This window comes from Pogona vitticeps, chromosome 1 (assembly GCF_051106095.1).
Source record: "Pogona vitticeps strain Pit_001003342236 chromosome 1, PviZW2.1, whole genome shotgun sequence".
NCBI lineage: Eukaryota > Metazoa > Chordata > Lepidosauria > Squamata > Agamidae > Pogona > Pogona vitticeps.
In genome coordinates, this window is record NC_135783.1 from 211,458,838 (window position 1) to 211,485,913 (window position 27,076).

Below are 27,076 nucleotides of genomic sequence, written 5' to 3' on the forward strand. Positions count from 1 at the left end.
ATAAGTCGCCAGATTGCTAAACCTGAGGAGGTGGCTGCAGCCGTGGTGCTAGCACTCCAATAGGTGGCGGGCCAGGATCTGGAGCAGCTGGCACTGGCGAGGTTGGGCACAACTGGAGGCGGATCTGGAGTGGAGTCTGGAGGCACCTCGTTCCCAGGATCCCCCCTTCCAAAACCACTACGTCTGCTTCCGCCGCTGCCCACCACCCATTTGTGGTTTTTTTTTTGGGGGGGTGTTTTGTTTTTTCTGTTTGGGCACTCAGGCTCAAAAAAGTTCACCGTCACTGGATAGCCTCTGGCAGCTAATAGTGACTAACTGAGAAGCTGCCATGGCAAATCTAGGTTGCACAATCAGAGGCAGGACCAGGCACGTGATTGTGACATGACTGTGACATGTCAGCTAGTCACTACCTTATGTGAATACCAACAGCGTTCTGTCTGTTAAGTGCATTTGAGGCAGAAGGACAAACAACACTTTCCCCCTAGAATAGGGGAAATGGGCATTCTAATATAAGTCCTTATGCATAATAGAGGAAGAATCCAAAGTTTAGTATTAGAGATGGGGACGAATTGCCATTTTGGTGAGTGGTCCTGCTTCGTGATCCATCAAAGTTGACAAAGCATGAAACAAAAATCTCCTCCCCCTGAACCAATGAAACACAAATGTATTTGTTGGTTCGTGGGGTTTTTTAAAGACAGTCAGAGGTTGTCTAAAAAACAAAATGCTGACACCTCCACCCCTACACCCTGCCCCCTTCCCACTACTCCTGTTGCCTTCGTACCTTGGCTGTCGCAGTCTGTGCCACTACCGCCGCCACCATCACCATCCACAGAGGCCTGTGCTATGGTGGCCTCCACAGTCTCCATCCAGCACCACTTACTGCGATGGCCTCTGCCGCTATGGTCTACTTTAAGGGAATCTAGGCTGCCCTTTGCAAAGATGGTGCCTGTAGATTCCCTGCCTAAGAGAAGCTGCAGCCACCATCTTTGCAAAGGGCAGCCAGTGTCCCTTATGGCAGGCTGTGGCTGCAGAGGCCACAGCAGCGGGCGGCAATGGACGGTGGTGGGAGCAGGAAGCAGTAGATGACGGCAGTACCGGGTGGTGGTGGTGGATGGCGGCAACGGCTAAGGTAGGGAGGGGAAGGGGGATAGGCTGTGGGGATGAGTGGCTTTGGGACTGCTGGGCTGCCTAGTGGCCTGCTGATCAGTTGATCAGCGGGCCCACAGGCAGAATGGGAAGACCATAGGAAGAGAGGGAAGACTAGCCTTCCCTCTCTTCCTGTGGGGTATGAATAAAAATGGGGAAATATTCATCCCTTCGTATATGTCGAGGTCTCTGGAACTGACTAATATGAAGGGATGAATATTTAATCAGTTATTTTTTACAAATATCACAATACGTTTTTTTAATTCATCCCCATGTCTATTTAGTATCCTTACACCATCAAGTCCTGTCGATGCCACTTCTGATTTTCTTTATTTGATTGATCTGTTCTCAGTCAACACGTGATTTTTCCTCATCCTTGTCAGTGCTGCTGAATGCCTAAACTTTCTTTCTTTCTTTCTTTCTTTTGGGTAAAAGCTCAACATAGGGATTGAGTATTTCTCTAAGTTTCTGTTGAAAGCTAATCCAAGAACTCCATACATTCTTTTCTTCTCTTTTGCTTCCAAAAAGGATTTCTAAATCCCTTCTCGTGCTAAGCATCTCATGCCAGTTTCAACCTGTTCATTTCCAACACACTCATATAAAACCAACACACTCAGTTCTTTGTGAATTTTAAGACTAATGGTGAGCAAGACTCTCAGTGGGAATTGGTGAAGATGAAATCAAGCTTGACAAAATATAGACAGCTAGCAATAATCAATTTTACTATGTTAATAATTAGTTGTGCTAACCATTACGTTACAGCAAACTGACTGGCACAGGGCCAAATAATATTAATTTTAATGATGTAAAGAGAAGAGCACATCCACAAACTGTATGTTGTAAGACAAAGACTGAGTCAACAGAAACTTATGCAATTGTTGAAATAGTAAGTCACATCCTATTACCTCTCACTCAAAAGGGTTTAATGTTCTTTCAAAAGATGAGACTCCTTGAAGCAAAGCTCTTCTAAATCGTACTAAACATACCTTAAGGCATCTATACCTAAGAGTATAAAACATGCACTCCTACTTTACGTTTTCACTGTAGTCCAGTGGTTCCCAACCTTGGGTAACGAAGGTATTCTTGGATACAACTTGCAGAAATCCCAGCCAGCATAGCTGGTGGTGAAGGCTCTCAACTTTGGGAACCACTGCTGTGGACAATAAGAGTCTATACCTACTATGCCGTTTCATTTACATACACCTGTGTGGAAATAAGCAGGTAGGTCCTGAACCTGATCTTATCTTCTGTGCTGATATCTTGATCTGCATTTATCAAAGTTATAAGAAGGGGGTGGGACTTAAGTAAATAATGCTTACGAAGTGATGTTCTCATGAACGTGTCCACCCTGCACAGAACTGCAGCAGCTATACTAGATTTCATAATCTCTACAAACCATTTAAAAGCACAACTCCAGGCCTATCTGAAACATATCAGTCATTTTGACCACTGTAGTCAACAACTGTTCCAAACAAAGCAGATCAATGGAAATAATAATCCCCAAGCTATGAACAGCTGAAAGAAGATGCTCCCTCTAGGGAAACCACTGATACTTCTAATGTTCCATGGCAGAGGCAAGAAATGTGTGGCCTTCTGTTTGGCCTCTGTCGATTCTCATGATCGCTAATCATGGGGTACAACTCACAGTATACCACTGTCACTGCCACATATTCCCCACACTGTTCTAACATGATTTGAAAACATGGCATGATGAATGGAGTAACTAAGGTCAACATCTTGAGGAGAGGGGAAGATATCAGATGAAGGAGGGCTAGGAAATTAATCAGGAGAGCATCTTAGATCAGTAATGCAAAGCAACACTTGGTGAAGAGGTAATATTATCCAGTGTATTGTTTTCAGCAAATCTTTTAATAAATCTTCCTGGGTGTAGAAGATCTGGATTCCTATTTGACTAATCTATGCATTCAGTTTCAATTGTCCATACCACTTTTTGTAAGTTTCTAGAAACAGAGTACAGTATATGGTGCAGCCGCAAGGGAACATATCAAGCCGATTCTGTTTAAGTTACATTGGCTAGCAGTTGCTGCCCGAGCCCAATTCATAGTGCTTGTTTTGACATATAAAGCCCTAAACGGCTTGGGCCCTGGATGCCTGAAGGACCGCCTCCTTCCATATGAACCTACCCGGCAGTTAAGATCTAGCCAGGGGGCCCTTTTGAAAGAGCCGTCCCTCAAGGAGGTAAGAGGGACGGCTTGTAGACAAAGGGCCTTCTCAGCAGCTGCCCCCCAGACTATGGAATGCCCTCCTGACTGAGATTTGTCTGGCGCCGACGCTGATGACATTTTGGCGCCAGGTCAAAACCTTCCTGTTCCAGAAGGCTTTTAATTGAAATAATATCAGCTGTGGATCTGATGGCAATTTTTAGAGTATATAGTTTTAATTGCATTTTAATTATTTTGCCCTTTTATTTTGCCTTTTTATTGTATTTTAAATGTTGTAAGCCGCCCAGAGACCTTCGGGTAATGTGGGCGACATTTAAGTTAAATAAATAAATAAATAAATAAATAAATAAATAAATAAATAAATAAATAAATAAATAAATAAATAAATAAATAAATAATCCGTACGTAGCTGTACTACACATATAATAATTTTTTACCTGTGTTGTAAATCATATTATACAAAGAAAATATATTGTGTGCAATAATTTGACCAATCCACCCTCCAAAAGCTTTCCCGAAAATTACTTCTAATCTTCCAGCGCCTATTCAAAGCCTGCTGCAATTAAGAGGGAGCTGGGAGCCCCTGTTTGAGAAAGAGTAGAACAGTTTGTTGATCCTGCAGTGGAATCTCTTTCATTGGACTATGGTTCTTTTTTAAAAAAAACTTCTCTTAAAGAGGAAGCAATCAAATGGAAAAGTGCAAGAATAAAACACCATGTTCTTCTTAACATCAGTGTACTAACCATTACAATAGTGGTTCTCAAACTTAGGTAACCCAGGCGTTCTTGGGCTGTAACTCCCCAAACCTCATAATTTAAATAAAAAACATTTAAAAAATTTAATCCAACCAACAAATCTGATTTTAAAAAATTAAATTGTGATTTAAATCAAATCCACTGTAGAAAACACCTTCTAGGTCATTTAATGCAAGCTTTTTCTTAATGTTGGTGGATGAAGGCTAATTTTAACAGGTTATTGCTTTAAAACAATTTATCCTCACCTCACCTGTATTTTTCTAGGACAAAATTCTATTCCACCACAATCAACGCATAATGTTGTCTGCACAGGGCTCTTATTATTTTTATTTTCAAAAAAGAGGAATAATACTGAGTATAGTACTCTAAATAAAACAGATGTGATACCGACTTCTAGACATATATATGCTCTTTTAAAAAAAAAACCCTTCATCTCTCTCTTCTTTTTATTATACATTTTCAAGCAACGCCCAAAGCCCTTATTAAAGCATTTCTGTAGAGACTCCAACCATATGAAGTATTTTACAATCACCTATAACTATAGAAATCCCCTGAAATAGCTCTAGTTAGGCTGTGAGTATTGTTCAAATCCTGCTGGGGAGCTTTTCAAAGCTTGGTAGGAATTTGAACCTGAGCCTTCTGTGTCAAAACCTGTCTCCATCTGCTATCTATACACCTAGTAATCACTAAAGATTTTAAGGCAAGACGTATGATAGTGGGGAAAAAAGACATTCAGAGAAACAGGCAAAACTAAAGATTCCCAACTGGTTTCATACTATTGACAACAAAATAGCCTAAAATACTTTATATTTAATCTGTGGACTAAATAAAATTCAGGCCCACCCAAAACATAAGCCTCAGTTACAGAGAGCGACTGAATGTTTAAAAATACCTGTTCTTTTACAGATGCTAGAATAGTGGTTGCAGTGGCCTCTGTCTCCATGCCTGGACTTGTGGAAGATTCCTGGGTGGTCTGTTGCAGCCCTTCTTCCAAAGGGGTCTGCTCAGGAGCCGGCATATTGCCTAGGGGGAAAAAAAAATCAGTTTGATATTTGATGTTTATGCATCTGGTTGACCTGTTATTTTCTCTCTGTTAAAGCATTCCATAAGCGTAACATTAAAACAGAAGGGAAATTCTTTTTGCTCCAATGATACAGAAATACTGTTTTGCCTGAAGGAGCTTTTACACAGAAACAGTAATTTACAACAGCAATATTTATACCTCTTCTAAGAAAACAAATAATTATCTATCTTACACACTGAATTATGCAACCAGACATTTAAGAAAATTCAATCTTTGTCCATACAAATTCATTTCTCAAGATCTCTCTTCACTGCACTTGGTTTGGGATGCTTATCTGGGGGCTATGAATCGACAGACTACTTCTGTATCAATTACTTGGTATTTTTATGGCAGTATCAGTGCTAGATTCCTATGGATGTATGCTTATATAGTTTGCATGCACACCTCTCTATACAGTGCTGTAACACACTTGTTGCAAGCAAAGTGGCTGATGTTACAGAACTCTCATCCATGGACTACAAACAAGTATTCTAACTAAAGGAAATATTAGAAAAGTTCCATTGAATTGCATAGATCTTGATGTAATTTCAATTCATTACACACACACACACACACACACACACACACACACACACACACACCCCTCCAGTTTATAAATGAAGGACACTGAACATGAACATGAAGAAAACGTATTGTTTAAAAACATAGGTCATCATTATATATCAATGTATCAACAACAAAGCATATATGACACCGACGATATATATTTACACATAAATATAAAGTGAGATGGCTATGGAATATTGTGCTTCTGTGCCCGCAATTAAAAAAAAACACAGGAGATAATATTGCTGCACAGTTTTGTGCCCACATTGCCAAAAGAAAAAATGATGCCAAACTTTACATAGCCAAGGGCAGGTAGCATGAATGTTGACAACACCAATGGAAGAAGTCAAGATGGCCTACAGAATACCCTCTTCTGCTCACAACCATTCACAAAGTGGAACCACGCAAGGGAAATTCCCAGAAGCGGACTCCTGTTTTCCTTAGTTAACCACTTCTCACCTGTCAAGGCTGTTTTTGAAAAATATGTGAATGGCACAGAAGGGTATCTTGTAGACCAGTGGTCCCCAACCTTTTCCCAACTGTGGACCGGCTGGGGGGCATGGTCTGTGCACAGAGGGGTGGGGCACCCCCAGGTCACAGGTAGGCAGGGCCGCACTTGCTCGCATGCGCAGGGAGTGGACTGGGGGGACCCCTGTTGTAGACCATCCTGACTGATGCCATTTGTGTTCTCTGTATTCAAGCTGCCCTTTGCAATGTAAATCTTGGCTTTTTTTTCTGTTGGCAACACAAGCATGATATTATGCAGCCACATCAGGCCATTTCCTGGCTTTTTAAATCATGGGTACAGAAGCACAATATCTCACATTCATAAACCAGAGGGTTTTTTTGAACAACGGAATTTCCTGGTGTAGCGTTCCACTTTATGTCAATGGTTCATGTTCTGTTATGTTAATTCTTCATGCATATTCATGTTGCTGAGAGGTGGAGTCAAGAGGGAAGTTATAAGAGGCGGATCCTGAGAGAGATAGAGAGAGGCAGTCAGTCAGAGTAAGAGTAGAGTGGGAGAGTGGAGAAGGGGATAGAGTGTGTAGTGTGGAGAAATTTGAGGTGTGATTAGAGTTAGGAATGTATTATCAAATAGAAGACTGTTGTTAATAATAAATTTACCTATAGAAGATATTCAAGAGTCACTATCAATTTCTGTAATCAATAAACAAAAGTTATATTCAAAAGACTTTGAAGTGTGGACCTGAATCTTAATGAAGTAATGGTGATTTAGTGATCACCTGGTGGCAGCAGTGTAAAAGAGGGGATTGTTTGCCTTCGAGTGCTTTGAGTTTGACGGTCAAGAAAGGGGGCACAAGGGGCGAACACCACACCTGGCTTTTTAAAAGAGAAATTTAAATATACATATGCTATCTACAAATTCAATCAGAAATGTCCCTCATATAGAATTACTCAGTGGTAGAGGATTCCAGAAAATGAGCACACGATCTGTACTACTGTTATTGGGAGAACACAGAAACAGGAACAATTTGGATGTGACTGTAGTCTTTCTGTGCCAATATACAATGGTGCCTCACTAGACTATGATAATCCGCTCCACTGAAATGGCTGTTTAGCGAAATCATCGTCTAGCGAAAAGCATTTCCCAATTGGAAAGCATTGAAACCTGTTTAATGCGTTCCAATGGGGAAGAATCATCGTTGTCCAGCAAAGGTCGGCCACAGGAAAGCCGCTTTGCGAACTGCCGATCAGCTGTTTAAATAGCTGTCTTGCGAAGCTTAGGTCCCGAAAACACGCGTTTTGCGAGCACGGAGGGAGCTGTCAAAATCATTGTCTAGGAAAAATTGGTTTGCGAAGCAGGGACCAAACACTGTCCAGCGAAATTCCCCCATAGAAATCACTGTTTTGCGAATCGCTATAGCAATCACAAAAAGTCAATGTCTAGCGAAAAAACTGTCATGTGGGGTAACTGTCTAGCGAGGCACCACTGTATTTTGGAGGGCTGTTTGAAATGGTGAAACAAGTAAGTACAACATGTATAATGGAAAAAGCATGCACACCTTTTAGCCTCTTGGTTAAACTAATGTTGCCACGCCTGCTTCAACTAGAAAGCCATGTTCCAATTTCAAAACCATTTGCTTCTGTTAGGTAAGCTGAGAAAGAAAAGCTGTATCAGACCAATAATGTCCAAAAGCTATGGACATGTTGCATGCATGTTTTCCAAAAGACGTCCCTTTGTCTTTTGAAACAAAAAAAGGAAGAGGTTGGAGTTAGCAAAAAATGTCACTGGAAACCAAGGTCAAAATCATCCATACTATGTGAAAGGAAAACAGTGAAGAAAGGGACAAAGATCAACTCATTTGAAATATGTTGTTGAAGAGCTGCATAGACACAAAAAACAGCCAGAAAAGCAGAAAAGTGTGTCCGCAATCAAGTCAAGCCTAAACTCTCACTCAAGCAAAAATGATTAAAGTGAGCTTATCGTACCATGCACATATAATGGAAATACAGAAGTGGCCAGAATAGACTATATTGCTGGGAAAAGTGGAGTGGAGCAGCAGTAAACGAGGAAGATCTAACATGAGATGGGTTGACATAATTAAGGAAGCTACAACTGTTAATTTACAGTTGAATTTAACTGAGAAGAATTTAGTATTTATTTAAAATATTTTTACCACACCTTTCTCCTTAAAAAGGACCCAAGGCAGCTTATATCATTACACATATCATACACGCTATGAAAGTTGTTCTTGCTTTTTGCTTCTGGTTGTCACTACTCCCCAATTTAACCAAATGAATCAAAAAATGGAAAGAACAAAAACAAATCCAAGTTCTTTGACTGTTAACCCTCCTTCCCACTCTAAAGACCAAATAAGTAGCTATGCTTTATAATCACTTCTCTGAACTGGGGGAAGCCAGAAAATACATTTTGTTTAGGTGATATTTTCTATAATGGTACTTTTTCAAATCTGTATCTTTTGAAAACATGTATTCATGTTTAAATCATTATGAACATAATGTTGTCTTGAAAATCATTTTCTGAAGCATTCTCAAATCTGGCATAGAGCAAGAGCAGAAGTATCTGTTTCAAATTTGGTACTGATTTGTGGTCTAGTTTCAAAGTTATAATTTTTTTTTGGTTCCCCCCAGTTTTTTAGTTGGCTTATGAAATGCTGAATTCTGCTGTTGCACAATATTTATTTACTGCATGCTTGTGCAACAATAATGCAAGATGTCATCTTCACACCTTGAAGATGACATCTTGTGTTACATTTATTTATTTATTTATTTATTTATTTATTTATTTATTTATTTATTTAACTAACTAACTAACTAACTAACGAACTAACGAACTAACTAACTAACTAACTAACTAACTAACTAACTAACTAACTAACTAACTTATATGCCGCCCACATTACCTGAAGGTCTCTGGGTGGCTTACATTTAAAATACAATTAAAAGGCAAAATAAAAGGGCAAATAATTAAAATGCAATTAAAACTATATACTCTAAAAATTGCCATCAGACCCACAGCTGATATTATTTCAATTAAAAGCCTTCTGGAACAGGAAGGTTTTGACCTGGCGCCGAAATGTCATCAGCGTCGGCACCAGACAAATCTCAGTCGGGAGGGCATTCCATAGTCTGGGGGGCAGCTGCCGAGAAGGCCCTTTGTCTACAAGCCGTCCCTCTTACCTCCTTGAGGGACGGCTCTTTCAAAAGGGCCCCCTGGCTAGATCTTAACTGCCGGGTAGGTTCATATGGAAGGAGGCGGCCCATCAGGTATCCAGGGCCCAGGCCGTTTAGGGCTTTATATGTCAAAACAAGCACTTTGAATTGGGCTCGGGCAGCAACTGGTAACCAATGTAACTTAAACAGAATCGGCTTGATATGTTCCCTAGCAGCCCCACCACTCACCAGCCGCGCAGCTCGATTCTGGACCAGTTGCAGTCGCTGGACTGTCTTCAAAGGCAGCCCCACGTAGAGCACATTGCAGTAATCTATGCGAGATGTTACCAGTGCATGTGTAACTGTCATGAGACTCTGTTCGTCCAGGTAGGGCTGTAGCTGGTATAATTTCCGCAGCTGAAGGAAGGTGCCTCTGGCCACTGAGTCCACCTGGGCTTCCAGTGTTAGACTGGGGTCCAGGAGCACCCCCAGGCTGCGGACCCTGTCCCTTAGGGGGAGTGTAACCCCATTCAGGGCAGGGAAATGGCCCTCCAACCTGTCCAGTGAAGCACCCACTAACAGCACTTCCGTCTTGTCTGGATTGAGTTTGAATTTATTAACCCTCATCCAGTCCATTATCAGGTCCAGACACGAGTTCAGCACAGAAACTGCCTCACCTGGATTGGTGGAAAATGAGAGGTAGAGCTGAGTATTGTCAGCATATTGCTGACTTCTCAGCCCAAACCTCCTGATGATATTAAAGATCCAGGAACAGAAATCAGAAAACAAGATTGAAAATATACATATGCTTCTCTTTCAAGTTAAATGTACTCTTCATATTTCTCATTTTACTTAAGATGCTAGATCTGGTTAGCTAAAGAGCTTCTAATTACTACCAATCTTTGTTGGACATGTTTTACAAGATGGATCAAGCTTGCATGTAAGTCTATAGAAGCCACTGACACATAAACCCAACCCATTTTACTTACTGATACGTTATGGATTTCTTTGCACATTGAAAACCTAAAAAGAAGTCAGCACAAACTCTTCTAGTTTAAAAGTGCTTCATTGCCCAGAAGAGACTTTTACTCAACAAAGGCTATCGAAGACAATGGGATGACTGAACATATGTGGAAGATGTTTTCACAATTTCTAGAGACCAACTCTCATTATCAAGAGTTCCAAGCCATCTGTCTAGCTTTCTTCCTATGGAATATATTCCACAGCTCTGTCAGCTGAATTGCTCTATACTTTCTCCAGCAACATTATACAGCTGGGGTGAAGTCAGGACAAGACCAGCATGCGATATGTAAGTTATATTTGCATTACTTCTAATGCAGAAATCTATTACTTCAAATGTAGTTCTTAATGAACCATAAGTGTTTGCCTTCTGACAGGTGTAATACAGTGAATTAATATTTTCAGAAAGCAAAGGATTCTTAGTCAGCCTGGAGTGGCAACAGCTAACTTTAAAATGCATGTATTAATGGGAGCACTTCACGCACCACACCCACACATCATCATCAGCGGCAACCATATCAGCAGCAGCACCACACATCAGCAGCAGCAATAACAACAACAACCATAGCAACAGTAGCAGCAGCAATAATAAGATAACCAGAGCAGCAACAATTTTTAGGAACTGCTGGATGGATAGCTCAGTAGTTTAGGTATCTGGCTGAGGAAAGGTTTGGGAGTTCAGTTCCCCACTGGACTCAGTGATCTAGTAGGGTCCCTTGCAGCCCTGGAGATTATTTTTTATTTATTTAAAATATTTCTCACCCTAACTTTCTCCTTAAAAAAATCACTACTACCATATGACAGGGCAGCTACTGTTTCTGTACAGCAGAGTAAATCTACACTCACTATAATTCATACTTGCTGAAAAATAGCCATTACTTTCTGTTTAGATGAGAAATGATACTGATGAAAAAAGGAGTCAGATTCTGTTATGTTTCCTTTGTGTGGTCCCACTTTGTGAATGATAGTGAGTACAAAAGGGTATCTTGAAGACCATCATGACTGCTGCTACTGGGGTTGTCAGCATTCAGGCTGCCCTTTGCTATGTAAAGCTTCACAACTTTTTTTTTCCCTACTGGCAACACAGGCACAATATTGTGCAACAACACTGGCCCATTTCCTGGTGTTTTTAATTGTGGATATAGAAGTATAATATCCCACATGCATAAACTGGAGAAGGTTTTTTTCTTTTTAAAAGAATTGAATCAGTTTTTGCAGAATTTTTTCTACTGGATTTCAGGTACTTCTTCACTCAAGATTTTGTACATTTCTTTTAAAGCAAAATATTTTCTGTTTCTCAAAAGTGAATTTTATATTCCATGTTATTGGGCAACATTTCAAATAATTCCATAACTCTTCTGATCCTAACTTGATCAAGCCAGTTGTAAACTTTACTGCTTCACTGTTTAGACCCTATTAAGGACATTGATTGTTGGGGTTAACAGTATTACTCCTTCTTCCCAAAAGAGATCTTTAGACTACAGTGAGGATTTTTTCTCATTTGGAATATTGATAGCAGAACATAGGACAGAGCAGAAAAACCATTCTCCATAGAACAACATCCCCTTATATGAAATACATGATTAACAACTCTTCACGGACTCTCACAGGCATTCTGAAAATACAACATCTCAAAAGGTAAGAACTTTGGAGTGATTGTTTTATTTTATTTTTCTGCAAAGCACAGTGACAGAGTTTTTTGTTTTGTTTCGACACATATTTTTAAACCTAAGCTAAAGCAGTGAGATATAATAACACAACATCCACTTTATTTCCGTGGTTAACCACAAAAACATATTGGCTGAAATCCAACAGTAAGTTAAAACTAGGAGAGGGCCATTAAATTAGTAGAGATTTTGTGAGTCAACTCTTCTGCAAATTCTTTTTCTTCAGTGGGCCTATCTGCCTTCTGCTCAGGAATATTTTATATGCAATTTTCCCAACTATAGAAAGGATCTGTTCAATTGTTTTTTATTTTTTGGATGGGAAACCATGAGAAACCTGTTAGCTTATAGTGTATATTCAAGTATGCACATTTATGTACTGTATGTGTATGCAGATACAGTGGTGCCTCGCATAGCGAGCGCCCTGTTTAACGACGAATCCGCATAGCGATTCGTTTTTTTGCGATTGCAAAAGCGATCGCATTGCGATGTTTTCTATGGGGAAAAATCGCTTTGCGATTTTTCCCCATAGAACCCCGGCGGGCGTGTCGGAGCGGCCGCGGGCGAGGTCTCTCCCGCGGCCACTCTGAACCACCGGCCAGCCGGCATTCTCGGGGCAGGCGCCTCGGAGCGGCCGCGGGCGAGGTCTCTCCCGCGGCCACTCTGAACCGCCGGCCAGCCGGCATTCTCGGGGCAGGCGCCTCGGAGCGGCTGCGGGCGAGGTCTCTCCCGCAGCCGCTCTGAACCGCCGGCCAGGCAGGGAGGAATCGTTTCCCTCCTTTGCAAGCAACGCTGGGTCCTCCTCGCGCTGGGCTGAGCTCAGCCCAGCGCGAGGAGGACCCAGCGTTGCTTGCAAGGAGGGAAACGATTCCTCCCTGCCTGGCTGGCTTGGAGAAGCAGCCGGCGGCCAGAGAGGAATTGTTTCCCTCCTTGCAAGCAACGCTGGGTCCTCCTCCCGCTGGGCTGAGCACAGCCCAGCGGGAGGAGGACCCAGCGTTGCTTGCAAGGAGGGAGACAATTCCTCTCTGGCCGCTGGCTTGCTTCCGAAGCCAAAAAGGCAGGGAGAAAGTGCGGGAAGTTCAAACTTTCCGCGTTTTCTCACTGCCTTTTTGGCTTCAGAGAGCTCCGAAGCCGCCCATCGCGGCGGTGGGGACCCCCAGGGAGGTCTCCCAGGGCTTGCACGCCACCATGGGAGACCTCCTTGGGGGTCCTCACCGCCGCGATTGGTGCCTTCGGAGGTTTCAAAGGGCTTTCCCCAACATTGGAGGAAGCCCTTTGAAAGCTCCAAAGGCAGCGCTCCGGGCGGCTAGAGCAGGCCGGGGCCCTGGCTGCTCGCCCCCGGCCGTGCGGAACCAGCAGAGGGGTGGGAGGCTAGAGCAGGCCGGGCTCCTGGCCGCTCGCCCCCAGCCGCGTGCCCGGAGGCTTCTGACCGCTAAGTCCTTTTTTAAAAAATTTTTTGTGGGGGTTTGGACTGGGGGGGTTATGTTTGTGGTTTGTGTTTGTGTGTGTTTTTTTCCGCGGTGTTTTCGCCGCAAGCGCTTTGGCTGTGTGAAAATGGGGGCTTTGGTCCTCCCAAAGGCCTCATTTTCACACAGCTGATCAGCGGTTCCAAAATGGCCGCCGCAACCATTTTCGCTGCCCTCGCTTACCGAGGGTGCGAAAATGGCTGCCCCTATGGAGGAACATCGTTGAACGGTGAGTTTATCCCCAATAGGAACGCATTAAATGAAGTTTAATGCATTCCTATGGGATTTTCCTTTCCATTTAGCGATGTTTCCACATAACGACGATTAATCCGGAATGGATTAATGTCGCTATGCGGGGCACCACTGTACCCCTGAAGTATCTGTTCAACCCATAATACAGAAAAAAAGCAACATATATAGCAAGATGTTTCTTCTTTCTTATCCTCATTTGTTGTTACAGCACCACTTTTTCTCTCTGAACCTAATTCTGAGAGTAGCAATCTACCTCTGTTCAAATGTTATTGGTTCAGGTATGCTGTACCAACAGCAGCATTTCAGCAGCTCTCTGACCTGTACAGCAATATCTGGAACAGCATCTGCCACTGCAGTCCATCATCCAGTTCTTCTTGAAACTACAATGATCCTAGTGCTAAAAGGCACTACATAGAAATAAGCAAAAAGATCAAACTTTATCCATTTCTGGCAGTGCTATATCCAAGGCAAGGCAAAGAGGGCTTTAGGCCCATAGTTTTCAGACATTTATCTTAAAAATCTCCTGATCTGGCTTATGGCTTCTGCCATTTTAAATGTAATCATTTGTTGACACACTTCAAACATAGCTAGTAAGCAAGGTCACTGCACAGAGGCATTCTGGGAGGCACTGTCTTCTCCTGTCAGTGTCCATGGGATTAGAGCCTAAAGCTAGCAGCAGAAAACTATATTACAGATATTGTACAGTAGTTATGTTTCAAGTGTCAGAGCTGAAGGCATGGACAGACGCTTCAGACTGACCAATGTGTTTCAGAATGCAACAATACACACCACCAAATGTCTGAATTATGGTCCTTTGTATGAAACATAATTAAGGAAAGTGAATTCAGTATCAGAAAACCTACATTGTCAAATTGTCAAAAGCACACCTTCTAGTTAAGATATAGGTCAAAATGTACTGGTTACAATGAAATGTGTTCGTATCTGCGGCATTAATTTTGTTAAATGTCCCTATGGAATTATCTGAAAAGGTGACTTTCAGTTTATTACTTCCACATATTATAATGCATGAATAGCTGGGATTTTTAAAAAACCCACTTTCTGGCAAGGGTTCATATGACATCCTGCATGCCCTGAGGCCTACCAAAAGGCATTCTAATAAGTCAATTTCACCCTCATTGTTCCATATAACATTGGTAGTTAAGTTGACATGTGATAATTATAGCCTGCCAGTTTTGATTAATATATTTTCTTTTTTTATTATTAATTGCTTAAGTAATTTATAGTGCCAGCAAATAGCACAATGAATTCAGTGCATTCCTAAATTAAGTTTAAAAGTAAACACAAGTAGCGCAACCTTTACAAACTACAAATGGAAATTATGGCATCAAGATATTCAGATTTCATATGAAAAACTGTGTAAGGAAGTCATTTAAGGTAGATACCAAGCTCTACCTAAATACTACACTCATTTACACAGCATTTATGGCTCTGGCACAGCATTTACACAGCATTTATGGCTCTGGGTTTTTTACTGGAAACTGTGCCCATTGCTGAGGGAGGTTTCAGGGATAAAGGTAGGCCTTTATTGATATTTTGCTAAGGAATTTGCTTTTGTCTTTGCCCCCTGCACCACATGGTCCTAGAGGGGGCTGGGCCTGACGCCCTGAATTTGGGTTTTTTACTGGAAACTGTGCCCATTGCTGAGGGAGGTTTCAGGGATAAAGGTAGGCCTTTATTGATATTTTGCTAAGGAATTTGCTTTTGTCTTTGCCCCCTGCACCACATGGTCCTAGAGGGGGCTGGGCTTCCTATGATGCTTCCTATGGTGTCTCTTGGTATGTTTAACTTCTTTGCAATCTTCTTATAGCCATTGCCCTTCCTGTGAAGACAAATCACCTCTTCTCTTGTCTTCCTGGACCATTCTCTTGACTTCACCATGTTTGTAACCACACCAGTAAATGTCTAGAAGGAGCTGAGTATCACAGTCATTTTAAAGCTGCCTAATTGGTGCTTATTATGCTTGACTGGTGCTCGGTGACATCCACAGGTGTTTTCAATACCTGATCGAAAACACGTGAATGAACCTCTCTTCTTCAGAGTGGTAGTCTTTAAGGGGTTGAATAATTGTGGCAATGAAGAAACCACAAAAGAAACATTTACTACTGTATTACATAAACAATTGATGTTATTTTAGTTGCATTTGGTTCTTTAAAACGTCCTTGTAGGATTTCATTCTGAATACAATTCCAAATGTACACTATAGTCCCTAAACCCCTTTACAGCATTGGGGGTGGAATAATTTTGAACACAACTGTAAATGGAGTTTGAATGTTGACAACATCAATGGCAGCAGTCAAGATGGTCTATAGCAGTGATTCCCAACCTTGAATAACCCAGGTATTCTTGGACTGCAATTCCCAAAAACCTTCAACACCAGCTTTATTGGCTGGGGTTTCTGGGAGATACGGTCCAGGAACATTTGGGTTATCTAAGGCTGGTAGCCACTGGTCTAAAGAATATTCTTTTGTGCTCACAACCATTCACGAAGTGACACCAAGCAAGGGAAAATGACTCAGAAGCTGACTCATATTTTCATCAGTTAACCATTTCTCAAAGACAAAGCAACTGCCATGGCTGTTTTTCAAAAAGTGTGAATGGTAGTGAACATGAGAGCATTCTTGCTTCTGTCTTCTCCCAGGAACCTTAATACAGATAATCTTCTAGAATCCTCCAGTAGTAGGTATTTCTACATGGGGGAGGTTTCTGTTGGAATTTCTGCATAGTGTAGGTGAACTTAAGTCTTCCGTTTTTAAAAGCTAGGAAATTAAACTGAAGATGATCTATAGCCAGGGTTCCCAATCCCCAGTCCACAGCCCAGTACTGGGCCATGGCCATGGCCTTGGCAGGACCAAGCCACGGAGGCAGATCTCCCCCCCACATACACCCCCCATGCACACCCACCTGTGCATGCATAGGTGCCCCGCCCACCCATGCACCCAATGCACGCACGGGTGCCCCACCCACCTGTGCACACAGGTGCCCGATGCACACATGAACGGGTGCCCTGCCCACCTGCACATGCACAGGCGCTCCACCCACACCTGCATGCAGCAGTGCCCCACCCATCCGTGCACCCAATGCATGCACAGGTGCCCCGCCATCCATGCATGCACAAGTGCACCTCGCCCACTTGCGCATGCGGGCCCTGCCCACCCACCCCAAGCGTGTTGGTGCCCACCATCCATGCATGGACCCCAGCCCCCCAACTGGTCCACAGTTCGGAAAAGGTTGGAGACCACTGGTCTATAGGCTACCTGATTATGCTCATTAGTATTCACGTTAGTTGAAAAATAGCCATGACAATTGCTTTGTGTTTGAGGGAGAAGAGACCCTCATAAACACCCTTTAACCTATCAGGTAAACTAATGTTGCAATGCCCAATCCACAGAATGTAAACTGGAAAGCTACATAGCAATTTCTAAACCATTTGCTTGGGACAGGCAACTTGAGGAAGTAAAGCTATATCGGACCAAAAGCTCTACAAACATGTTGTGCACATGTTTTCGAAAATATGTCCTCTTGCCTTTTCAAATTAAAAGGGGAGAGGGCTGGGAGTTAGTTGACACTGATAATCTACGTAGGTCAAAATCATCCATACTTGTGAAACAAAGTGAAGAAAAACGAACACAAATCAACTCATTTGAAATGTGATGTTGGAGAAGGGAATTACAAATACCACATACAGCCAGACAGGAAAAAAATTGCTCAATCAAGCCAATCCTGAATTTTTACTAGAGTGAAAATTAGTAAATTGAGGCTATCCTACCATGCACATGTAATAAAAATAGAGAACTGACTAGAAAAAAAAATATTGCTGGGAAAGTTGGGGGAGTAGGAACAGAGTAAGACATACATGAGACAGATTATTTCAATAAGGGTAATCACAGCTGTTAGTTTGCAAGATCTGAACTTCTGGAAAAGACAATACAGTGGTACCACGACTTACGAACTTAATCCATATTGGAATGGTGTTCACAAGTCGAAAAGTTCGTAGGTCGAGGCTCCATTTCCCATAGGAATACACTGAAAACTGGTTTATGCATTCAGGGGGGAAAAATACCAAACAAACAATCAAACAAAAGAAAATTAAAATTAAAAATAAAATTCTGCAAGTCCCATGCTGGGACTGCAAAAAAACAAAAAAATTAAAAAATCCAAAAATACACATTGGAGCAAGTCCCACATTGGGACTGCAATAAATAAATAAATAAATAAATACCTACTCTCCAAAACCCACCCAGATCAATTTTTAAAAAGAAAAAAAAAAGCAGCACTTACCGGTCCAAAACCTCCTGGGGGTCTCCCGCTGCTGTGATCGCCTCTGCCATGAGGCTTGAACCTGGCTGGGGTGCTTCAGCCATGGTGGAGGCAGCGGTCGCCCAGCACCGGGAAACTTGAGCTGGCCGGGTTTTGGCCGCTTGCCTCCTGCTTGCTACGTGCCACCTTCCGTGGGCCCATGGTGGCAAATTCAAATGGCAGAGGGCAGCGAGGAGCAAGCGGGAGGCGAGCCGGGAGGGAAGCGGGTGAAGAAACCCGGCCAGCTCAAGCCTCCCGGCGCTGGGTGACTGTTGCCTCCGACTGCGGCAGCGGGCGACCTCCAGGAGGTCTCCCAGGGCTTCCACGCCGCCATTGGAGACCTCCTGGGGGTCCCCCGCCACTGCCCCCAGGAAGCCTCTGGAGACTTCTGAAGGCGGCAATCATGGTGTCAGGGGACCCCCATGAGGTCTCCGATGGTGGTGGGGAAGCCCTGGGAGACCTCACAGGGCTTCCCCGCCATCATCGGAGATCTCCGAAGCAGCCTCTTTGCCACAAATGATTTGAATGGAAGGGGAAAAAAGGCAGGGGAAATTTGAATTTCCTGCCCTTTTCCCCTGCCTTTTTTCGTTCGTAGGTTGAAGCTCCGTTTGCAAGTCGATGCAATTTTTGCAAACAGAGCCGTTCGTAAGTCGAAATGTTCTTAGGTAGGGACGTTCATAAGTCGAGGTTCCACTGTACAGTATTGCTAGGATGGGAAAGGGCAGTATGAAAAAAAACAACCTGATATGAAATGCTATTGATTCCCAAAATCTAAACAGAGGAGTTTAATTATACAACATTTGGGAGGGCAAGTCAGAAGAGACTCAATGACGCCCAGCATCTTTGGAGGTTCTTTCCCCTTTCATTATTAAACAATTGCATAGTGACAAGATAGTTGGAAAGGTTGATAACTATGGCAGGACATAGATACCAAAGCTGTGCTAACACTGAGTAAGACCATCCCTGGACACAAAGCAAAAAACAGTAATTTCACAGCTTAAACAAGTGAATACATTTTTCTCTATTATTTTTTAAATATCCTTTAAAATATTTTTTTAAACCAGATATAGAATCTCTTGTCACATATGCCAGGAAGGAGTTAAAAAATTCTCTTATCAAACAGCCAATTGGATCCTGACTGAAAGGGTAGAATATTCCCATTGGCCCAGACCTGGAGCTCATTTCCCCTTTGAAGACTTGGGTCAGGCTCCTGATTTTGGAAATCCCAAGAGAATGTTTCCTGAAAGCACTCAGGGCTGGGGCAAATATGATGCTTTTGTAATGAATAAATACTTTGAATACGCCTTACAAAATTGTGTCCTATTACCCTTGAGATATACTGTATAGCAAAATCTCTCTTTCTAGAGTACTGTCAGTCCATTACTTTCTTTAAAACAAGCCTGGTTTTTACTCTGCAGAGTAAACCTATCTTTTGACTGTTTCTGTAACCTTTCATTGCCTTCCAAACATCCCCCCCTTTTTTTGTCATAAAGCTGCAACATTGTAGCTACTCTGGAAGCCTGTTCTACAAATACTGGTTGTTTTTGCCTTTTGAAAGGCCTTTTAAAAGAATTCCTATTTCAGTCTCCTGGACAATTTCCAAATTAAAAAAAATCATGTGGGACTAACCATTCTCTTTCAAGGTAAGCAAGATTGGTCTTTTCAGTTTATATGAGCCATTTTAAATCTGGGGATGTATAGCGTCTAGTGATGAGGGTATTCATAGTTGAATATCCCTGCACAGGTGGTGTTAACAAGGGTCCAGCCCCATGGGGCCGGATGGTCCACTCACCGATCTGACATGGACAGCGTGATTCTATGAATGGCTCCGCAGTGCATGATCTACTCATCACTCCTGGAAGGAGGGAGGACAAACTTGCTGCAAGGTCAAAGAGTGGCGAGCGGATAGCACACTGCGGTCATTAGTAGAATCATGCTGTCTGCATCCACAGCAGATCAGTGAGTGGACCATCTGGCCCCACGGGGCTGGACCCTCGTTAATGCCAGCTGTGCAGGGATATTCGTATATGAATACCCCCATCTCTAATAGTGTCACTTGTTTCTGTTTGAGGGGGCAGTTTAAGTTTTAAAAACACATAACTTAAAAACTGTTTGCCAAATATCTCCATATTTGATACAGAGCAAGAACAGACTATCTGTTACATATGTGCCAAATTTGGTAGTTATCCAAAGTACAGTTTCAGAATCAGGTTTTTTTTTTGTTTGGGTTACCCCCATTTCTAGAATCACTTTGTAAAATGTTGATTTTCTCTGTTGCACAACAACATAGCTGAACTACCATGCAACTATAATTAAGCACATCTAAAGCAAACACTATAAAACGTAAAATACCATATTTTTCCATGTATAAGATGCTACTTTTTCCTAAAATCATTACACTAAAAATTGAGGGGCATCTTTTACACTGAAGTAAGTTGAGATAGTTGAGGAGAGAACAAAATGACACATACCTTGCCTCTGTAAACAGGCTTCCTTCCATCACGAGGCTTAGCTTCCTACAGTCAGGAGACTTAACTTCCTCCAATAATTAGCCTTATGGAAGTGATGTCAGCTGATGCTGAACAAACCAACTGGAACACCCCTCATTGGAGGTGAAGCCTGTAGGCTCAGATTCAATGGGACTCAAAATATCCGATCGTTCTGAGACAAGAGGCTGAATCCTCAAAGCTAAGTTTTCTTAATTTTTGGTTTAGAAAACTGGGGGGGGGGGGGATTTTATAAGCGGGAGGGTGTTATAAATGGAAAAACATGGTAATATTATGACATTGCATTACCTAGTAAGTAGCACAACACTTCTCAAATTTTAGACTGATGTACTCTCTTTTTGTTTTAGTACACGGTGGTAGGAATCCTGTTGGCATAAATAAAACTGTGGAACTTGGACGATTTAATTTGGTGATGCTGTGCCACAGACACTTTGGGGAAATTAACTTATGTTAACAGGATTCTAGCCCATACACTTAACTTCTTTGGTCTAGAAACCTCCCTTAGCATTCTTGCCTTGGTCATTCAGTTCAAATGCTGCTTCTCCCAATCTATCTTGATTTGTTTGTTTGTATAACTCTTTACTATTCCCATTTGTTTGTCTAATTCTTCCTGCTCTTTTAATCCCATCACTTCTAACTTTTATAGTGCCTCTTCCCACCATCCCATTTTTGTATGTAAACTAGGCTTACTTTCCTTTCCTTGCAATCAGCACTTCAGGAATCCCCAATAAGAATATGCATGATTGCCTATGCTCCAAGTTTCCAATGGCAAACACATACATTTTAGGGAATAAACAGTCTACAGTACAGCAGAAGAAACATCACTCTAAACTGGGTAGCACGTTCTATGTTAATATTTCCATTGAGAATCAGAAAAAGAAAGGATTCTTGAGGATAGTATGATAGATACTATTTCTGTACTTTACTGTAATAAAGAATGTGGGCTGGGCATTACTGCTGCCTTAGTCACAATAATAGTAGACTAGACAGCTGCTTTCATATGATCACTGATTTCCTGTCTTATGTAGGTGGTAGCAATTTTATCAATGTAGGAACATGAGATTATTCAAAAACTGTAGAAATTACTATTTCCTTTTCTTTGCTGTCTTCCCCTCTGAACATCAAAGTTCTTGGGAGGTGACAAAAAACCCTCAACCTCCCCATGCCAAAACCTTCACAGCATTGCACTGACCTGGAAAAAATATGTTACAAATAATGAAATCATTGGGTCTTACATGAAAAACTGCATTTTCTTCAACATATCCCCTCACTTAATATTTCAGCTTTTAAGACTATTCCTGCAGACTTCTATAAATCTATTTAATTGCTCACCACCAGCATGTGATCCCTGCTGACATACCCAGCACATAATTCTCCACCCTCTACAACTCCCATCTCTTACTCAAGTTTTCCACACATACCAAAGGATTTGGGAGAGGCGAGGTATTTTTTGGGGTGAGGTGTTTGCACAAATAAAAACCAGTCACTCCAAATCTGCACATTCCATAAAATGCATTTCCCAATAATTCTATCCTCCACCAGCTTCTGAACTATCTCAATATGATTACAGTTCTTTGTTTTCATAACTATCATTCTTTGGGTTGAATTTCTATTGAAAACAAAATCAAACACATTACAGGATAAAATTTGCATTAAGACCCTGCAATTATTTTGTGTGTCCAACATAACGGCTACATTTGGACAATCATATTTTAATTTCAAAAGGTAGGACAAAAACAAATGGAGCTAATAAACACACCCCTTGCACATGTACCTTTGTGGCATTAGGGAACTAATTTTGGCTTCTTTGAAATTTCATTCAAACCAGGAAAATGGAATTATACTGAAGCTATATGGCTACATTTTCTACTACAGTTACAAAACAGCTAGACAATGACTTCACTGAAAGCTAATTATATAGTAGAATAAACGACAGTACAGTGGTACCTAGACTTGAGAACGTCTGTACATAAGAACGATTCAAGTTATGAACAGCTCCATTCGCAAAAGGTTGCTTCGACTCGGGATCGGAGCCGCGACTTAAAATGGCAGGTAATATCCAAGTTTATTATTTATTGTATTCCATAATTGTGTTATTAGTTATTCAGAAAGATAGTCTACCTTAAAGCAATGAAAGCAAAAAAATCATTCAGAATATAAGAACTGAATTTAAAAGTAGATTCCTTTTTGCAGTCAGTTTTCACTTAGTATTTTATGGATGATGAACTATTCACAATCTAAATCCACTGTTCTGCTTTTTAAAAAATCAAGCAAATTTTAGGCACTGCATTCCATTTCACAATGGTTCAAACAACATGACAAGTCAGGAGTCCATGGGAACCCTGACTCATCAGCTACAGGCAGCGTAGTGGTACATGCTACCTGATCACTCCTGCTAATATTGGAAGCAGCTAACGGACCTTCATTCTGCTATTTGTTTAGCATGCTGTCCAGAGATTAGTCCCACTTAATTTCTTGTTTTTTGCTTCCCAAAGAAAACAAAAGAAACCTAAAAGAAACCCTTGACTTCTTCTTTAGTTTCTTGCATTTCAATATAAGATGAGAGCTAGCCTACATTTAAATGAATATAGTTCTGCCAAAAAACTTGCAGGAAGGGGACATTAATTGTGGTTATACTGGGTGCACACAGATTAGCATTTGGGAGAAAAAAAGGGAAAAACTTGTTTTAAAAATGCTGCTATGTACAAAAGCTTTTGGATTTGCAGTGTTTGTTTCTTTAACAAAACTCAATTTAATGACTATAGATAAATGATTGCATTAAAAAGAGAGTAAATAAAAGAATCATGTAAAACTATTCAAGAAGCAATTCCTCATTTTAAAGGAGCTGTCCCAGAGAAACATTTCATTCAACTATAGTGATGGTTGTGAAAGTTCTAATTATAAAAACTAGTGGCTAGTTTTAATTTCTGACGACATCCTGATAACAGCGCAACAAATTATATAGATAGCAGATAAAAACATGTAGGTATGTCCAATTTCATACTAGCTTTTCAAACTCTTAAAACAAGATTAAATGCTACCTATGAAAAGTTAAATGTTAGTTCCCAAAGTGGTCCATATGGACCCCCATGTGTCGATTTTGACTTGCAGGGGGTCCACGTCAGAGAGAAAAAATTGGGGGTGCAAGTTTAGACTTGGATCAAAGCTTTGTAGGGGGCTGGGGGTCTACAGAAAACAAATAAGTCAGCAAGTGGTCTAGGGGCAAAAAAGTTTGGGAACCTATGACTGATAATTGACCTCAGTGACTTAAAATATATTGTCACATCTGTTTCACTGGCAAGCTCTGCTAGATCGATGTTACCTATGTTGCCAGCAACAGGCCAAAACAGAAGAATCACACTGATTTTTATTACATATTGAAACAGCTTGTTCTGCTTATGGTACTGGTGCCCTGGTACGTATTTCTATCATCTCTCCAGCATGTTAAATCTTGTCTTGTTTACTGCAAGTATAGAGCTGCCATTTAGTACATGTCCAGGTAATGCTTTGTGCTATGAAAACACATGTGGTATCTTTCAGTATTTCTACAATAAAGCTAAACATTGAGCACTTACAGTTGTAACACAAATGTGTATTTTTGTTGCCGGAGATTTTCAACAGAAAAGAAAAAGGTAGCTAAGCAACTAGGCTCTCTCTCTAAATACAGCAACAGCTCAGATAGAATTGTTACTAAGCATCAAGTCTGTACAGGTTAAGCACATCCAAAATCTCTGTATGAAAAAATGGCACACAATTAAGATCTAATTGGATTAGAATTAATGCTCAAAAAGATGAGTAAGGAGACTGGCTAAAACAAAGATTTCTGACTACTAAAGAAAACAGTTATAGGGAATAGTTCAGTGCTCCTCGTCTTCTTGAAGAGAGAGAGGTTCCACATAGTTGTATCTCCAAGTGTTACCAAGCTGCATCTTCTATTGCCAAGGCTAGGTTGGATTAATTACATACTGCCACAACTGCAGGCAAGTGGGGGAGGGGGGGAGACAACAGGTTTTATGGTTTCTTCTCAGAAAGTGACTGAGCAGCTTATGAACCCCATCAGTGTAGGTGAAGTGTGTCCGAAGACAGTACATGCCAATTTAGTTATAAACAAAGTAAAAAATGGCTTATTTGGAGAAGTTCATATATGTGATTTCCAAATATTGAAGGCTTATTGTAGATTTCTCTTCTATCCACGTTTTGTTGGGTTAAACATTGCTAATCATTTTCTCCATTTCTGCAGTGTCCTTTGGGAAACTGTTGTTAGGTTAGGGATAAGATGAAGTGGGTGCTTTGCCTTAGCAGCAGCATTAACATACCTGCAGTTTTTATTTAAAACATGACTTTTAATGTTAACGGATTTCACAAGGAACGATGCAGGCATACAAAGAACAAGCCTGTGTTTTTCTTACCCTTATATGGGAGTGCCAGGAGAGAGCAAACAGAATGGGAGTGAGATTTGCTAGTTAGTAAAGAGATGTGAGAGGATGCAAGAGAACAAGGATTCATGGGGAAGTGGGAAAAAGGATCAGAACACTGAGAGGAAATTTGGAGCTGTGCTGTTACTGCTACTTTACAAAATTTAAAGTTACTCATGATACATTTATGCTACAGATATGGGGAATCTTTTTCGCTTAAGAGGTCTCGCCAAGCACAATGGGGGAGTCTGCATGGAAAAAGTACAGGAGGAGGAAGATACAGTGGTGCCTCGCTAGACAATCATAATCCGTTCCACTGAAATCGCTGTTTAGCAAAATCATTGTCTAGTGAAAAGCATTTCCCCACTGGAATGCGTTGAAACCTGTTTAATGCATTCCAATGGGGAAGAATCATCGCTGTCTAGCGAAGATCGGCCATAGGAAAGCCGCTTTGCGAACTGCTGATCAGCTGTTTAAATCGCTGCCTTGCGAAGCTTAGGTCCCAAAAACACCTGTTTGCGAGCGCGGAGGGAGCTGTCAAAATTATTGTCTAGTGAAAATCGGTTTGCGAAGCAGGGACCAAACATTGTCAAGCGAAACTCCCCCATAGGAATCACTGTTTTGTGAATCGCTATAGCGATCGTAAAAAGCCAATGTCTAGCGAAAAAACTGTCATGCGGGGGTAACTGTCTAGTGAGGCACCACTGTACCTAAATGGGTGGGGTACCCCCTTGCTGACTGCTAGCCTGCAATGTCATTTCCCAAATGCCATTCTCATTCTCTCCCTCTTCTCTCTCTTTCTTTCTACACAGAAAATGCTCCCTCTCGTGCCACCATTAGAATTTACTGCAGCAATAATGCTAAAAGAAGTGCAGGGCTGGAGCAAGAAGAATCAGAGGACCAAGTACTCTTTTTAGATGGATGACAGGGAGTAATCCAGAAAGAACAAGTTTATGCAGTAAAACTATCTGACTGGAAGGATCACTTGAACAGGAATATTCCGGCTGTACTATTGTGGGCAAGAAGCCCGTAGAAGGAATGGAGCTGCCCTCATAGTAAACAAAAGAGTGGGAAAAGCTGTACTGGGATATAATCTGAAAAATGATAGAATGTTGTCAATACGAATCCAAGGTAGACCTTTCAACATCACAATAATCCAAGTTTATGCACCAACCACCAATGCCGAGGAGACTGAAATTGACCAGTTCTATGAAGACTTACAACACCTTCAAGAACTGACACCAAAGAAAGATGTTCTTCTTATTCTAGGGGATTGGAATGCTAAAGTAGGGAGTCGAGAGATAAAAGGAACACCAGGGAAGTTTGGCCTTGGAGTTCAGAATGAAGCAGGACAAAGGCTAATAGAGTTTTGTCAAGAGGACAAGCTGGTCATCACAAACACTCTTTTCCAACAACACAAGAGGCGACTCTACACATGGAAATCACCAGATGGGCAATACCGTAATCAGATTTATTATATTCTCTGCAGCCAAAGATGGAGAAGCTCTATACAGTCAGCAAAAACAAGACCTGGAGCTGATTGTGGCTCTGATCATCAGCTTCTCATAGCAAAATTCAAGCTTAAACTGAAGAGAGTAGGAAAAACCACTGGGCTAGTCAGGTATAATCTAAACCAAATCCCTTATGAATACACAGTGGAAGTGAAGAACAGATTTAAGGAACTTGATTTGGTGGAAAGAGTGCCTGAAGAACTTTGGATAGAGGCTCGTAACATTGTCCAGAAGGCAGCAACAAAAACCATCCCAAAGAAAAGGAAATGCAAGAAAGCAAAGTGGCTGTCCAACGAGGCCATACAAATAGCAGAGAAGAGAAAGGAAACAAAATGAAAGGGAGATAGAGAAAGTTACAGAAAACTGAATGCAGACTTCCAAAGAACAGCAAGGAGAGACAAGAGGGCCTTCTTAAATGAACAATGCAAAGAAATAAAGGAAAAGAATAGAAAAGGAAAAACCAGAGATCTGTTCAGGAAAATTGGAGATATTAAAGGAACATTTTGTGCAAAGATGGACATGATAAAGGACAAAAATGGGAGAGACCTCACAGAAGCAGAAGACATCAAGA

The 27,076-nt window shown here is 41.4% G+C and overlaps 1 protein-coding gene across 13 annotated transcripts in view; it reads right to left on the reverse strand.

The window, feature by feature from the left end:
- PKP4 (plakophilin 4) overlaps positions 1 to 27,076 on the reverse strand; it is a 163,928-nt gene that overhangs the window by 122,058 nt on the left and 14,794 nt on the right. For all 13 annotated transcript variants that reach the window (XM_078376264.1, XM_020801171.3, XM_072982738.2 and 10 more), the window contains exon 2: positions 4,977 to 5,107. In XM_078376264.1, coding sequence (XP_078232390.1) covers positions 4,977 to 5,102 — 126 coding nt within the window. In that variant the 5' untranslated portion in view covers positions 5,103 to 5,107. The remainder of the gene's footprint in view (positions 1 to 4,976; positions 5,108 to 27,076) is intronic.